The sequence below is a fragment of the Thunnus maccoyii genome, chromosome 10 (genome assembly GCF_910596095.1).
Source record: "Thunnus maccoyii chromosome 10, fThuMac1.1, whole genome shotgun sequence".
NCBI lineage: Eukaryota > Metazoa > Chordata > Actinopteri > Scombriformes > Scombridae > Thunnus > Thunnus maccoyii.
In genome coordinates this window covers 7,980,369-7,994,779 of record NC_056542.1, presented here as the reverse complement: position 1 = coordinate 7,994,779, position 14,411 = coordinate 7,980,369, and the positions used below count along the sequence as shown (strand labels likewise).

The 14,411-nt window shown below is 38.9% G+C and overlaps 2 protein-coding genes across 4 annotated transcripts in view; one reads left to right on the top strand and one right to left on the bottom strand.

Moving 5' to 3' along the window:
• The window catches only part of ntrk1 (neurotrophic tyrosine kinase, receptor, type 1), a 38,952-nt gene extending 34,332 nt beyond the window's left edge, over window positions 1–4,620 (top strand). Inside the window, exon 17 of the mRNA XM_042424001.1 lies at window positions 3,119–4,620. Coding sequence (XP_042279935.1) covers window positions 3,119–3,304 — 186 coding nt within the window. The 3' untranslated portion in view covers window positions 3,305–4,620. The remainder of the gene's footprint in view (window positions 1–3,118) is intronic.
• A 1,899-nt stretch (window positions 4,621–6,519) lies between these two features.
• paqr6 (progestin and adipoQ receptor family member VI) overlaps window positions 6,520–14,411 on the bottom strand; it is a 31,617-nt gene continuing 23,725 nt past the window's right edge. For 2 of the 3 annotated variants that reach the window (XM_042424004.1, XM_042424002.1), the window contains one exon: window positions 6,520–10,285. In XM_042424004.1, the coding sequence (XP_042279938.1) occupies window positions 10,020–10,285 (266 nt within the window). In that variant the 3' untranslated portion in view covers window positions 6,520–10,019. Of the gene's footprint in view, window positions 10,286–13,525; window positions 13,948–14,411 lie in introns of those variants that run through there. The other variant, XM_042424003.1, reaches the window with a different exon arrangement.

Genomic DNA, 14,411 nt, shown 5'->3' with positions numbered 1-14,411 from the left:
ACAGTGATTTTCCCTTCTCAGATTCTTTAATTTGAAGGACTTTTGGAGGCCCTAAGGTTTTGAGTGTCACCAGTATTTCACAAGAAAAAAAGCTAATTTCGTGTCACAAAAATATACGCACACGTTTTTCTTACTTTGCCTTTTATTCATCTTATGACCTGTCAGACTAATCTTGGAACCCCTTGGGTGGATCTCGACCTCAGGCTGGGAACAACTGCTCTAGATAATGCACAAAACACACCATCCACAGTTTTTACTATTTCTTTGGTTTAAAGCTTTTCCAAAATCTGTGGATTATCAAGAGCAACAGGAGCATTGTTACTGTAAAGACACATAGCTGTTGAATTAAATGTGAATTTAAATGTCAATTTTCAATGCTGTGAGCACCACAAAGTAAATTCTGGCCACCTCCTTTATATTAGGGTGGAGGCAGGAATCTCAGCAACAGAGATCTCAAAACATTGACAAATGAAAACAAAACTATTGGCATGATATGGTCTGATATAAGGGCTAGACAGATAAACTTAAAGATATGCTTGTGGTAGTTTAACAGTGTTTATTGTTCTATTGTAAAATGTCCCACTCACAATATATCTTTATTTATTTAATTATTTAATCAACAGATTTATGTTATCCTTTTTTAATTTCAATTTTTTGGCACAGTACAGGCTATAGAAATAAAATAAAATAATAATAAAACCTCCATCTTTGGTACTGTGGTACAGATTATATTATAAAAGTACTCATTACAGACCATATTATCAGAGTACTCATTATAGACCAAGGTACTCCGTTCAGTTTTGTTAAGATAGTATGGAGAATAAGCAAAAAAAAACAAAAAAACAAAAAAACAAACAGACAAATCAGAAAAACAGGTGAAGTTATAAAGATAAAAGCTAATTTTATTGCATTAGTAACATCATGACTGGACTCCATCTCTTAATGAATTTGGGTTTTAAAGCCTCAATGAGTGTGTTATTTGTTCCATCTCATATATGTCCCATAATTTTTGTATCCATAAACTCTAGGTGGGGGTGTTGGGCTTTAACTAATTAAGCATAATACATTTCACCGCTGCTATAAATCGAATTTGGAGTAAATACTCCTTCCTTCTATCCCTTCAGGTGTCATTCCCAACAGGGAGAATCTTGGGTCTTGTGGGATGTCAATGTGCATCATTTCCCCAACAGTTTGGAATATTTCATTCCAATAATTTTTAGCCAGAACGTATGCATATAGTTGCCCACCTGTGCCCCTCAATTCCTCCAGCAATTGCTGGAAGCTGAGGGGTTTATCTTAGCTGTTATACTGTATGTGGTGTTCTAAAAAACCTGGCTATATATAAGAATGGTAATTTTGAGATTTGAAATTTGAGATTTTGTGTCTCTTGGCATACATATTTCTCAATGTTCAGCCATTGCATCTCTGTACACTAATCCATGTCATCATTGGTTTTAGCTGAGCGCTCCAGGTCGTTCTTAGTACATTTTATTATTTTTCATACTTAGCACTAAATAATTTGACTGAGTGGGAACTTCCACAACCTATGTCCATGGCTTCCATTTTGTCTACATTTATTGAATACCCTGAATAAAAGCCAAACTGATCTATAATCTTTTTTAGATGAGGTACTGTTGTCATGGGATCAGACAAATATAGCAGGACATCATCTGCATATAAAGATAATTTATGCTCTTCTCCGATCACGATATATTTTATCATCTCTGATTAGCTGAGCTAAAGGTTTGATGCAAATTGCAAACAATAGGGGTGATAGTAGGCACCCCTGTCTACAGCCCCTTTCCAGAGTAAAGGCTTCTGATCTAGACATATTAAGTCTAACTGAGAGCTGTGGGTTTGAATAAAGTGTTTTAATCCATTTGTGAAAGCTGGGCCCACAATTTAAACATAGTAGTGTCTCAAATAAAAATTGCCAAGATATGCGATCAAACACTTTCTGGGTGTCTAGAGGTAAAAGCATAGCCTCCTCTCCTGTTATCTGTGAATAGTTCAATATCTTTTATTATTAAGTGTCAATATCATTCTTCAATTCCCCTTATTTCGATTAGGTTGTCTAATTCTTCAGCCATTCTATCCGTTAAGTTTGTTAGTTTTATTTATTGTAAGATGGATTTCAACTCTTTATCATCAGTGCATGTGCCTGAATTCTTGTATAAGGTTTTATAAAAATGTGCAAAAGATTAAGCAGTCTTGTTTGGTTTTGTAAGGAAAGAGTGAGTCATTTGTTGTTTTCTTATTTGGAATGCCAATAGTCTACTTGCTCTGTTCGTAATACTTTTGTTCAGCAAATCTCTATTGTCCCTCAGTTTTTTCTGTCAATAATCTATCAAAGTATATGCGCTCCACTTGAAGCAGTCATGAGACTGGGGCATGAATTGTGTTTATATTGTTGCTCCTGATTGGTTATTGTATTTTCCAATTCTAGTCGTTTTTATTTCTCTCTCTCTTTTTTTTTTTTTTTTTTTTGCACTTGCAAATGAAATAATACAACTCCTGAGACATAAAACCCTCACATACAATGAGTGGTGACACCTCTGCAGTTGCATTTAATTCAAGATACATTTTTAATTTGGCTCTAATATTATAATAATACTTAATTCAATACTTAATTCACTATCATTGAGGAGGGATGCATTTAATCACCATTGCTTAGATGTTGATTTTTGTCCTTTTTGCAATTAAAATCTCCCCCCATTAGCAGACGCCCCACACTTTCCGGGTCATCCCCATTTAAGGCATACACATTTAGCAGCGATATATCTACTCCTTCTATGGTCCCATTTACTAAGATATCTCCTCTCTCTGTATCTCTATGCTTCGAGGTAGCTGTGAAGTTTACTAACCTGTGTGCCAGAATTGCCACCCCTTCCCCTCCTCCCCAAAACATGTTATGAATAGAATACTTTATCCGCATAGTAAGTGAGACATAATTTTTCTTTAAATTTGGATGACCTGGCCCTTTAAATACAGAGACGTCTGTTGGTCTTTATCAGCTGACTCTGTCCTTTCCCCATTGAAGCATTGAGGACAGACTGCTATGCTTCATAATGTATCCTGGCTGTTAATATACTGTTATTTGAAATTCCCACCCCAACAGGCCATCGAATGCATCACGCAGGGACGGGAACTGGAAAGGCCACGCACTTGTCCCAAGGAGGTGTACCTGCTGATGCAGGGCTGCTGGCAGAGAGAGCCCCAGCAGAGGATGGTCATCAAGGACATCCACAGCCGCCTGCTGGCCCTGGTCAAGAACCCACCAGTTTACCTGGATATCCTGGGTTAGAGGGGCCAAGAGGCCAGCAGAGAGTGAAGTTCAGAGGCTGGGGAGGTTGGTTTTGATTTGGGACCGAAAACTTGTTTAATTATTTCACTCTAATCAGGGGTAATTGCTTAAAGAGGTTCCCACTTTTTCTTTTACCACTTAAAAGACCAGTATGAAGGTTATTTCCCAGTTTTGCTCCCAAGATGCTTGATGGACCTTTTGAAAAGTCTGCAGTGACTTTTCTGCTTCAGTTTTGCCTCATCCCGGCTCGACCCTGAACCCTGTTTACTGCCCTGTCATTCTCTGGAAACCTGTCAAATGTTTACTAAAGTGTTAAATGTTTATCTGAAGTGGGATCAGCCTGATGGACAGACATGCATGGATAGGTGTTGGAAATAACAGTATATGGGCCTTTACGTTGCTAGGAATGTGATGGCTTGTCAGGGAGTTTTGCTCCGCAGTGTTATCATGAGAGGCTCGTGAGCTGAGCTGTGGTGCATTTTATATGACTCTACAACCGACACTTGTGTGGAAAGGCAATTAGAAAATGACACAGATGATTACAAGAGAGGGCACTTCACTTCATGAGTCAAAAGTGAGAACCAATTTTACAGATTTGGGCACAGCAGACAGTCATTTGTATAGTCACTGATTTTGGATAAGTTTTGATATGGAGTGTCATTTAAAGGTTTTTAGTGAACCTTTAAATAAGATATCCAAGTTGTACAATCGAAACCTGTGAAAGCTAACAATTGTTCTTGTTCTTCATGTGTCAAATCCAGTGTATGATATGAATATTTTTCAAAAACAAGAACTAAAATGGTCATATATTAGCAGTGAATGTGTTACCTGGTCCATTAACGACTGTGTTTACGTTTAATTCTGTCAGTTTTGCTGTCATATATGAAAAAAAAAACCTTCAAAGACTTAAGGTTTGACCTGTGGTCTGCCTGCAAGACTCAGGAGTGGCTTTTGTACAAATTAGTGATGTTTAACGTGCTACTGTAACGACCTTCAAAATTCAAAGCACTGCAGTGAAATTCGGTAAGGGGCAAGATGGTGGGTTGGTGACACACTGAGATGGGTTTAGAGGTAACAGATGGATTAAAGTGAGTGAAACTCCAGGAGGAGAGGGACAGATGGCACTGAAACAGAGACTGGAGGTGAGGCGACCACCATGGAAAAAAAAAAGATGTCAAAATGTTTAAATTCAACCAAAGGGGGTGAAAGACTGAGTGTACAAACCACTGTGATGCCTTTAAGTGTAAATACTGTATGTACATACATTAATACTCTGTATTAATGTCTACAAATATATATCTTCAAGTATTGTTGCTCCAGCACTTTGTATATTGTCTGCCCTGAAAAAATAAACAAACTTGATTAAAAAAATTGTTGCAGCCTCCGCAGGAACATCCCTCTGCATCAGTCAATCCATCATTATCGTATGCTTCAGAGTGAACAATGATTTGGGCTGCCGTCTGTTCTTAAAGTTAGACATCTTAACAAGGCTATTCAAGAGCCTTCTATTATTTTGACGAACTAATCAGCAACCTGCAACGTCTCCACGGGATGCTCAGCAGACGGTTATTGAAAAGGAATAATCAAGTTTCATATTGCCTTACTGCCAGGTCCTCCAGCAAACAAACACCCTCCAAAACCAAACCCCTCTCTCTCTATACCTCACACTACCAACCCCCTCCTCATCCTCACCCGTCCACCACTCTGAATGCAGAGCATCTCCAGGGAGTGGTAATGGATTGTGATTAATGCTATCATCCCTTTCTCTTTCTCTCTCTGTCTACCTCCTCTGGTGTGCTGGGGGATGAAAACACTTGGAGGACTCGTGTCTGGCTTATTGTTTCTTCTAGTGTCTACAAGCAGATTCTAGCCAGATAGGATTAGTACACTGTAGTGTTTGTCCTTGTTATCCTTAAGGGTTCCCATTTTTGGTTGTAGAATGAACCTTTTTAATATGCACTCGAGCCTCCAGTCATATATGGAATATGACTATAATGAAGGCAGATTTTTTAAATGGAACTCCTATTAGAGCAGTGCAGCGGGAAACTTTCCTTTTTAATCTTCCATCTCGTCATATAACGCTACAGGATATTGATTTCTCATGGTAATCATCATTTTGGTGTGTGTCTACTGTCCACTGCTAATAGTAATAAGCCGCTCTATATGCTTTACTATCCATCCTGTAAGGCATTAAGATGATGAATGAGTAGGAGTAGGACAACTCTTGCACAAAATGTTGAAACTGAGTCAAACCAAAGAAGACAAAAACCTGATAGAGAATAGAGGAGTGATTCAGATTAAATTGGAGGTCACTGTTATCTAATCTAGTTTAGCAAAACTTTTAGACTGTGTGCAGCCTGTAGCTTTCCAATCAAAATATGTTTTCATAATTAGCACTTAAAATAGCTCATTCTTATGAACCGCACTGGAAAAAATCCACATTTTACAAGCTGTTTCATCTACAGGTTTCCTGCTTCCAAAATTTTTAAGTGACCAAAAGAAGATAAGATAATTACACATCAGTTTGTTTCAAGAAAAACTTTCTTTTATTTATCTGCAGTGATGCGGTGTTACATGCGGTTTATTACATTTAAACCTAATTTCAAGGCTGCCTGAAACTGGGCAAACAAGTGGAATAATCTCATACCAGTGGTGAAAAAATTATCTTCAATATTGGATTGAATTATTTGTTAGATTACAATTGTGTTATTTATCTAATTATTGCAGTGTGCTTTTTCACCTGAAGTCAACCAAGAGTTAGTTTTCCCATAGATAAATCTCTGGGGACTCACACACTGTTGCAACACCGTACCGCAGCCAATTTTTCACAAAAAAAAAAAAAAAAAAAAAAGATATAAAGGCTGCTTAGCCCCAGGGCATGTTCTTGTTGTACTGTTCTGCCCTCTGCTGGTCACTCACACACACTGCTCAGATTTTTTGTTCACATTTCAAATTTCCTTATTCAAAGAAGATATATTGGAGAATTGTGCACGGTCATAAATATCTTCATGTTTTATACAGTATACAGTTGCTCATACTTCTAATGATTTGGACTAGTATTTGATCTAAAATTAGGCTGACTGTAATCTTAATCTGTATCTTTATAAATCAGTGCTTAATTTCCAGCCCTCTTTTCATGATATATACCCGGTTACCCTTAAGGTGTTGAATTTGTGATGTATAAATGACACTTTAAATAACTCCATTGACAATTGTTACATTTATAAAAGGCTTAATTTATTACACAAATCTAGTGGAACAAAGTATCAAATTACAAAGTATACACAGCAAATAACAAATAAGTATTTATACATTTAAAGAGTAGTTTGTTGTCATTTCTTTTTTTATGGACAAGGAACAAACGGAGCATTATATCAAAAGAAAAGTTGTATAAAACGTTTTAAAAAGGCACCAATAACTCTTTCAAACCAAGTTTTTTTTCTTTTTTTTGACAGAAAAATTCTGGTTGTATCAAAGGTTTATCCTACCCTCGCATTTTCTCTCTGTTTCACGTTATCAAACATCCTTCAATATACTGTATTTTTTTAAAAATTCGTCACAAAGAGAGTGCCCAGTTATCCTGATAATTACAACCTGCATCAGCTTGTCCACTGAGGAGTAAACCAACAAGGTTTATACAACAAATACCCTTTGAAGTAACAGTGATCTGCTCTGGAAAATGAGTCCATTTGGAATTATGAAGTCAGTTTTGATAATTTGGTCAAAATAATACAAAACTGCAATTCAGAAAGGCAATATCAGCATCAATATATTTAATGTTGAAAAGCCTCGACACTAAGCATCTGTGAGTTTTATAACTGTCAAACTGAGGCTTTGCAGAAAACAGTAGGCACCAAACGACTGAGAATGAGTGAGATGACAAAAAAAAAAAAACAAAACACACCAGCAGCTTAGAAATAAATGAGTTCCAAACAAGTTTGGGTCGATAGCAAAGAACCACATCAGAAGCCAGTAATGATGCAATTCCAAGAATCAACAGGGTCAAACAGAGGAATGCTGTAAGATGATGACTGTAGAGAAAATAAAAATCGATCAACGCTCAGCAGGGGTGGAGATAAAACAGAATCCACACTGAGGGCAAATACTGCTCCGTTTTGTCTGTGGCATAAAAGGCGACGTGACTTTTATACTCTGCACACTAGCCTTGAAAACATCTTAAACAATTACATTGTTCTAATACAAAAGTGTGTGCGCCTGTGTGTGTGTGTGTGTGTGTGTGTGTGCTCTTTGTGATTCTACACTGACATTTCCACCTCAGCATCCAACATGATCTGTAACACACCTCATGGCCATAATATCACATACATTTCCCCTCTTATTAAAACCCTCCAAATTCTGAGTTAAAAGACATTTGTTTGTGTGAGTGTAAGTGTTCCACATCCACATGTTTTCTGTGGGTTGTGTGTACAAGCTACTTGTGTTACTGGTGTAGTTAAGTGTGAATTTGTGCCTTAAATGCTTTAAAACATTGTTTTATACAGACGAGCCTTCCAAGCTGTTTGTCAAGTAAAATGAGCATTGTTGAAATCTGTATCTACAGTAGTGCACGTTAGCACTACAACAGAGATGTTTAGTAATGTGTGACCCAGTTCCCCATCAAACAATACTTCTCTGTCAGTCTCTCAACCATAGGTTGTATATACAGAATTGCTATGGCTGATATGACAATGTTAATGAATTATCTCATTTAAACACTGCAAAAATCTCCATCTTATTCAGTCATTTTTGTCCATTATTAAAGCACTTAGAGAGTTATTTTCTTAAAACAAGTGTCAAATTTGGCACTGACAGAATTTTCTGGAATAAAGTGTCATATTTTTTTATTCTAGTGCAGCAATCTGTCTTCATTCAGATTACAAACTGTAGCTGCAGCTAACTAATATTTTCATTATCAATTAATTTGTCAATCGATTTATCATTTAGTCTATAAAATCTCAAAAATTTCTAAGAGTCCAAGATGACTTTTTCAAATTGCTAAATTTGTCCAACCAACATGCCAAAACCAAAAGATAATCCATTTGCAGTTATATAAAAATCTGCACTTTGAAGAGGCATGTTTGACATTTTTGCCTGAAAGGTGACTCTATCAATCAAATATCAAAATAGTTGCAATAAATTGTTTGAAGTGTTTGAAACCAATTACAATTAGCTCTTTGCACATTCATCACTTGTTTTAACAAAAGGCTTAGAAATGGTTAAAAATGACCAGAAAAGAGGGTAATTTTTTAATTTGTCAAGAATTCTAGTTACCTCTCTGTAGTAGTAAAAGAAAAACATCCTCTTCATTCCTTTTTATGCACCAAAACTAGCAATAAATACCATGACATTCTATAAATACAGTATTATTTCAGTGGTAAATGTAAACAACAGTCTCATGGGACAAAGTAACCACAGTATATATAAGGAGTGTACTGCTTTGTTATATCAACTGCACCAAAATAATGAAACACCACAAAGCCGAGACTCCCACATTATTATGACCCCAGACTATGACTAAATGCACTTTTTCTCTCTCCACTTCTCTTAATTCCACTGATAGTTCTTATAAACCACAAGTGTTGGAAATTTTACTGTACTGGAATATTCAAAACGCTTATAAAGTCAAATTACAACCATTGATTTTCTTTTTTTTTGGGTTGGGAAGAGGCCCTGGGGCCCAAAACTGGCTGTGATTATAGGTGCTGCCGTACATGATTGATGTTCAAAATAGATCTTATGATGCATGACAGAATAAGAGAAAATGGTGCAATTTGCTCGGAACATAAAAATTGCTGAAGACCTTCAGGGGGCATGAGACCACTATAGCGTTGCCGTGGAAACATAGTTATAAAAATGGTACCTTTCTTTTAATCACTGGTGCGCTGTAACTTTTTTTTTTTTCTGTTGAGGGCAAATTGTGGGGTTCATAATAAGGCAGGCAATCAGAAAAGAACCACACTGGCCTGCAAATCAATTCCAGTCAGTGCAGAGTGGAATCAATAGGTGGATATATAAGAGCTGGCAATCCAATCTGCATTATATTATGTAGAGTTGAATGAGGGTTGTCTACGCGGAGGACTGCTTCATAGAACAACCACACTAACCAAGTAGTCCAGTTTGAAAGAATATTTTCAATAAATCCTTACGTAAAGGAGATTCTGGCCTTGTATATGCAAAAAGCATTAACCATAAAAAAAATGCCTGCAAACAGCGACATTAAATGTTTCCAGTTGGAGATTTGCACTCGTAGTGATCTACTGTAAACACTGTTAATGAAGTGTAGGTCTACAATAAGGCACTCGTGTCGTGTTACAACAGCATGCTTCCTTCAACCCAGAGCCTTTTTAAAATGCTCACTGAGGAACATTAAAAATAAATTAAACAGACATTTGTACATGGTAGACATGTTTTCAGCTTCTCCGATACTCCTGCTTAATGTAACATCAGAAAAAGGCTTCAATAAATGCAACTGGGTCCTCAGCTTCTGAGTAAACACATGAGCAAATACTTCAGGTGTGTAACGCTGTTAGAAAAATGCTTTAGCACTAAACAGAATGTTTATCTCTGAATGATAAAACTGTTGGTGTTAAACAAGAACTACCATGAACTGTTAATAGTCAGCTCAAACAGACACTGCTGAGACAGACACACAGCCCAAACCTTTCCTTTGGAAAGTGAATCAGCCGTTTTGTGGCTGTTGGTGGAAAACGCTGCCTCACTGCTCCTTTCGCTCGCATGGCAATGTGTGTGGCTGGTTGGAGCTGTGACAGGATTTCCACAACAGCGGAGCGCTGAAAATGCCAATGATGCCCAGGTTGAGGACGAGGCTGACGACCAGCGCCCCGATGGTCCCTAGGAGGGATGGCATTGCTCCGTGGTCCACAAGCCATGCCCTCCGTGATACCATGTCTGCTAACACCCCCTCCATCTGGAAGTGGGTCCCCACCACAGCGCTGACGTGGAAGAGCTGGTGGCTGTGGCCTGTGTGAGGGAAGACATGACAAGATTCAGTAAACGAAGCATAAAGACAGGGATTTCAAATTATTTTCAGAATCTGCACATGGCTGAATCATTCACCACATATTTGTTTTTATACTAACAGTGGCTGGTCTAAAGATGTGACAGTGTTTCTGCAGCGCTGTTCTCCTGTTCTGGAAACTTTTTTTTTTTTTTTTTAAGTCAATTGTAAACCCTTCTACTCCCCCCTTGAGTTCACTTCATTCATTCTGGTCGGTGTTTACATTCTACCGCAGGCCCTCAAGCATGAAGCCCTCATGTGTGAAGAGTGGACAAACCCGGACTCTTTCATTATTGTTCTAAATACCGTCAGCTGATTAAATGCCCGACCAGAGAGGAAGACGCTTTAGATCACTCTGTTGTACTACAATCAACAGTGCTTATCACACTGTCCCCTTTGCTGCACTGGGAAACTCCGACCACGTCATAGACCACCTGATTCCTGCATACGAGCAGAAACTCTCAAAGTGTGAGGACATGTAAGAAGTGGACCAGTGAAGCTACGGAGGATTTTCGCACATGTACTGACTGGGATGTTTTCAGGACTGCTACCAACAGTCTGGATGAGTACACAGATGCTGTTACGTCACACATCAGCTTCTGTGAGGACAGCTGTGTACCATCACGCACCAGGGTTAGTAACAACAACAACAACAAACCCTGGTTTACAGCTAAGCTCAGACAGCTAAGGTTGGAAAAGGAGGAAGTATTTAGCAGGGTCAAGGACCGGTTTAAAGAGTCTAAATACAGGTTTAGCACTGACTGTACTCTGAGAAACTTCAACAGCATTTCTCAGAAAACAACTCGGCCTCTGTCTGGGAGGGCCTCAGACAGATCACCAACTATAAACTGAAAGCCCCCCACTCCACTAATGACTTGCGCCTGGCCAACGACCTAAATGAGTTCTACTGTCAATTTGACAGACAATGGGACAGTCCCGACAGGCCCCCTTCTCTCCTACCACAACGTCCCATCCTAGAGCGGGATGTTAACAAGAGACAGAACCCCTGCAAAGCAGCTGGACCAGACTCTGTCTCTCTCTCCACCCTGAAGCACTGTGCCGATCAGCTGTCTCTGGTGTTCACAGACATTTTCACACCTCACTAGAGACATGCCACATACCAGCCTGCTTCAAGACCTCCACCATCATCCCTGTCTCCTAAAAAACAAAGACCACAAGACTCAATGACTATAGACCCATTGCCCTGACCTCTGAGGTAATGAAGTCTTTTGAGCACCTACTGTCCCACTTTAAAACCATCACAGACCCACTCCTGGACCCCCTGCAGTTCGCTTACAGAGCCAACAGGTCTGTGGACGATGCAGTTAACTTTGCCCTCCACTTCATCCTCCAGCACCTAGACTCTGCAGGAATGTACACGAGCATCCTGTTTGTGGATTTCAGCTCCGCCTTCAACACTATCATCCTAGCTCTTCTGCAGAACAGGCTCTCCCAGCTGCATATGCCTGACTCCACCTGCAGGTGGATCACTGACTTCCTGTCTGATAGGAAGCAGCACGTGAAGCTGGGGAAACACATCTCTGACTCCTGGACCATCAGCACTGGTTCCCCTCAGAGTTTGTCCTTTCCCCTCTGCTCTTCTCCCTGTATCTGTACTTCCAATCATCAGTCTGTCAAGCTCCTGAAGTTTGCAGACAACACCACCCTCATTAGGCTCATCTCTGGTGGGGATGTGTCCGCCTACAGGTGGGAGATTGACTGAGATCTGGTGTCCTGGTGCCGCCAAACAAGTTGGAGCTCAACGCTCTAAAGTCAGTGGAGATGGTTGTGGACTTCAGAAAGAACCCAGCCCCACCCACCCCCTTCACCCTGTGTGATGGGGGTGGGTGGAGTCCTTCTACTTCCCCAGGACCTCCAGAGGTAGCTGAACATCAGCTCCTTCACCAAAAAGGCTCAGCAGAGAAGTACTTCCTGCGGCAACTGAATGAAGAAATTCACCCTGCCAAAGCCAATGATGGTGCACTTCTACACCATGATCACTGAGTCCATCTTCACCTCCACCATCACCATCTGGTGACACTGCCAAGGACAAGGGCAGACTGCAGCGAATCAGTCGCTATGGTGAGAGGGTGCTTGGCTGCAACCTGCTGTCCCTCCAGATCTGCACACTTCCAGGACACTGAGGCGGGCAGGAAAGGTGATGGCCGCAGCCTCTCACCCCAGACATAAACTTTTTCGAACACTCCCCTCCAACACGAACCCGACCAAATCCTCACGCCACAAGAACAGTTTCTTCCAAACTGCAGCCGGCCTCATCAACAAGGCCTGGGACCCCCACTGACACAGACTCTACCCCACTCATAGACACTACACATTATATTAATGTGAAATCTATAATCTCATATTGCACATCTGTGAACTCATCACATCCAACATGGCACGTTACATTAATGAAACTATTTGTATTCTTTGTATTATTACATATATACTATTTATACTGTGAACATTTGTACATTCCCAATCAATATCCTGTACATTATTTTTAAAACTCAACAGCTCAGCTCAACTCAACAGCTCTCTTCACATAGAATATATTTCTACTTCTACTTCTTTATTGTAAAATTTTATTTATATATTTATACCACCTGTCTTTTGTGGTAGTTGTATTTTTCTCACTTTGTATATTGTCTTTTTTCTCTTACCTTCTATTTTTTGATTGTTACGCACAAAACTAGAGAGCAGTGTTTTCTAGAGCTGAAATGATTACTTGATTAATCAATAGGTTCACAGACAGAAAATCAAGTGGCAACAATTTTGATTATTGATTAATTGTTAGAGAGATTAATTCTGCAACATAGCCGGATACTCTCTAGTTCCTGCTTCTCAAATGTAACTATGTGTTGGTCGGACAAAACAGGCAATTTTAAGACGTCACCTTGGACTATTATTTGCTCATTTCAAATATTGTACTTTACTCCAGGATATTTATCTGATGACTGGGGCTATTTGTAAATTTACACAATGATGTTTTACTTGCAAAATGCATGATAAGCTAATAAAGTATGACAAATTATTAGAGCTTTAATAAGGGAACAGCAGGAACAAAGAGTAGCCAGAACACCAACAGCATTAAAATATAATTCACTGGTTAATCCATTTAATAATCTGAAAGATCATTTAAAATACATTTAATTCATAATTAATTTATTTGTTAATGTCAGGTTTTGTTCATAAATTTGAATGTGACTTGTTTCTGTTTTTTTTTTATTCACAATTAAGCACATATCACACACATACTCCTATACACAGCCACACAACTTGTTTTTTTAACTTATCATTGAAGACCACAAACATAGACAGACATTGATTCTTCTCAAAAAGCCACAAGAACAATCAAACAGTGAATACTTGTGTTTGTGTATGAGACAGATCTGTGGAAGAAAAATTAAATCTGGAGACAGCAGCATTCTTCAAAACCTTTAAGAGGAACTGCGTTGGCTGTCTATTGACACGACTAAAACAGTTTTTAAGGTCATTGGCAAACCATCTCTTTTTTTCCTCATCTTTCGCACAATCATTATCAAACAGCAGCTCTTCCTCTGAATTTAGAAGTGTGTGAGGTGAACCTGTGGTGGTGAGGTTTCACACAGGGCTTGTTAATTGTCTACAGAATAAACAAAGCAATCCATTGAGCAAAGAAACAGGCAGAAAAGTTTACACAAGTTTACACGTCATTTCATTTTATAGAGATAGTGAAATAAAAGACTGTTTGTTCCAGAGGCATTGTTATGTTCCAATAGTTCCAGCGAGGAAAACAATGAAGAACTGGCGACAACAAAAGACTCTAAATATAAAAGTTACAGACTTGGATCTGGGTAAAACCTTGCAATTTTAATTGCTAAAAAGCTGTACATGTGTTCACTTTTTAAAACTTCTAATTTCTAAAGTTACAATCGATCACATCTGGGAGCTGCCCAACGTAAGAAAGATAGTTCAACTTGGGTATGAAGTATCTTTCTTTCATGTATCTCCATTATCGTTTCCTCAGTGAGAGGAAAGTGTGACATTCATAGTCACAATGTGTTTATTTTCCTTGATAGCATTAAGATTTGAAGCAGTAATCAGTGT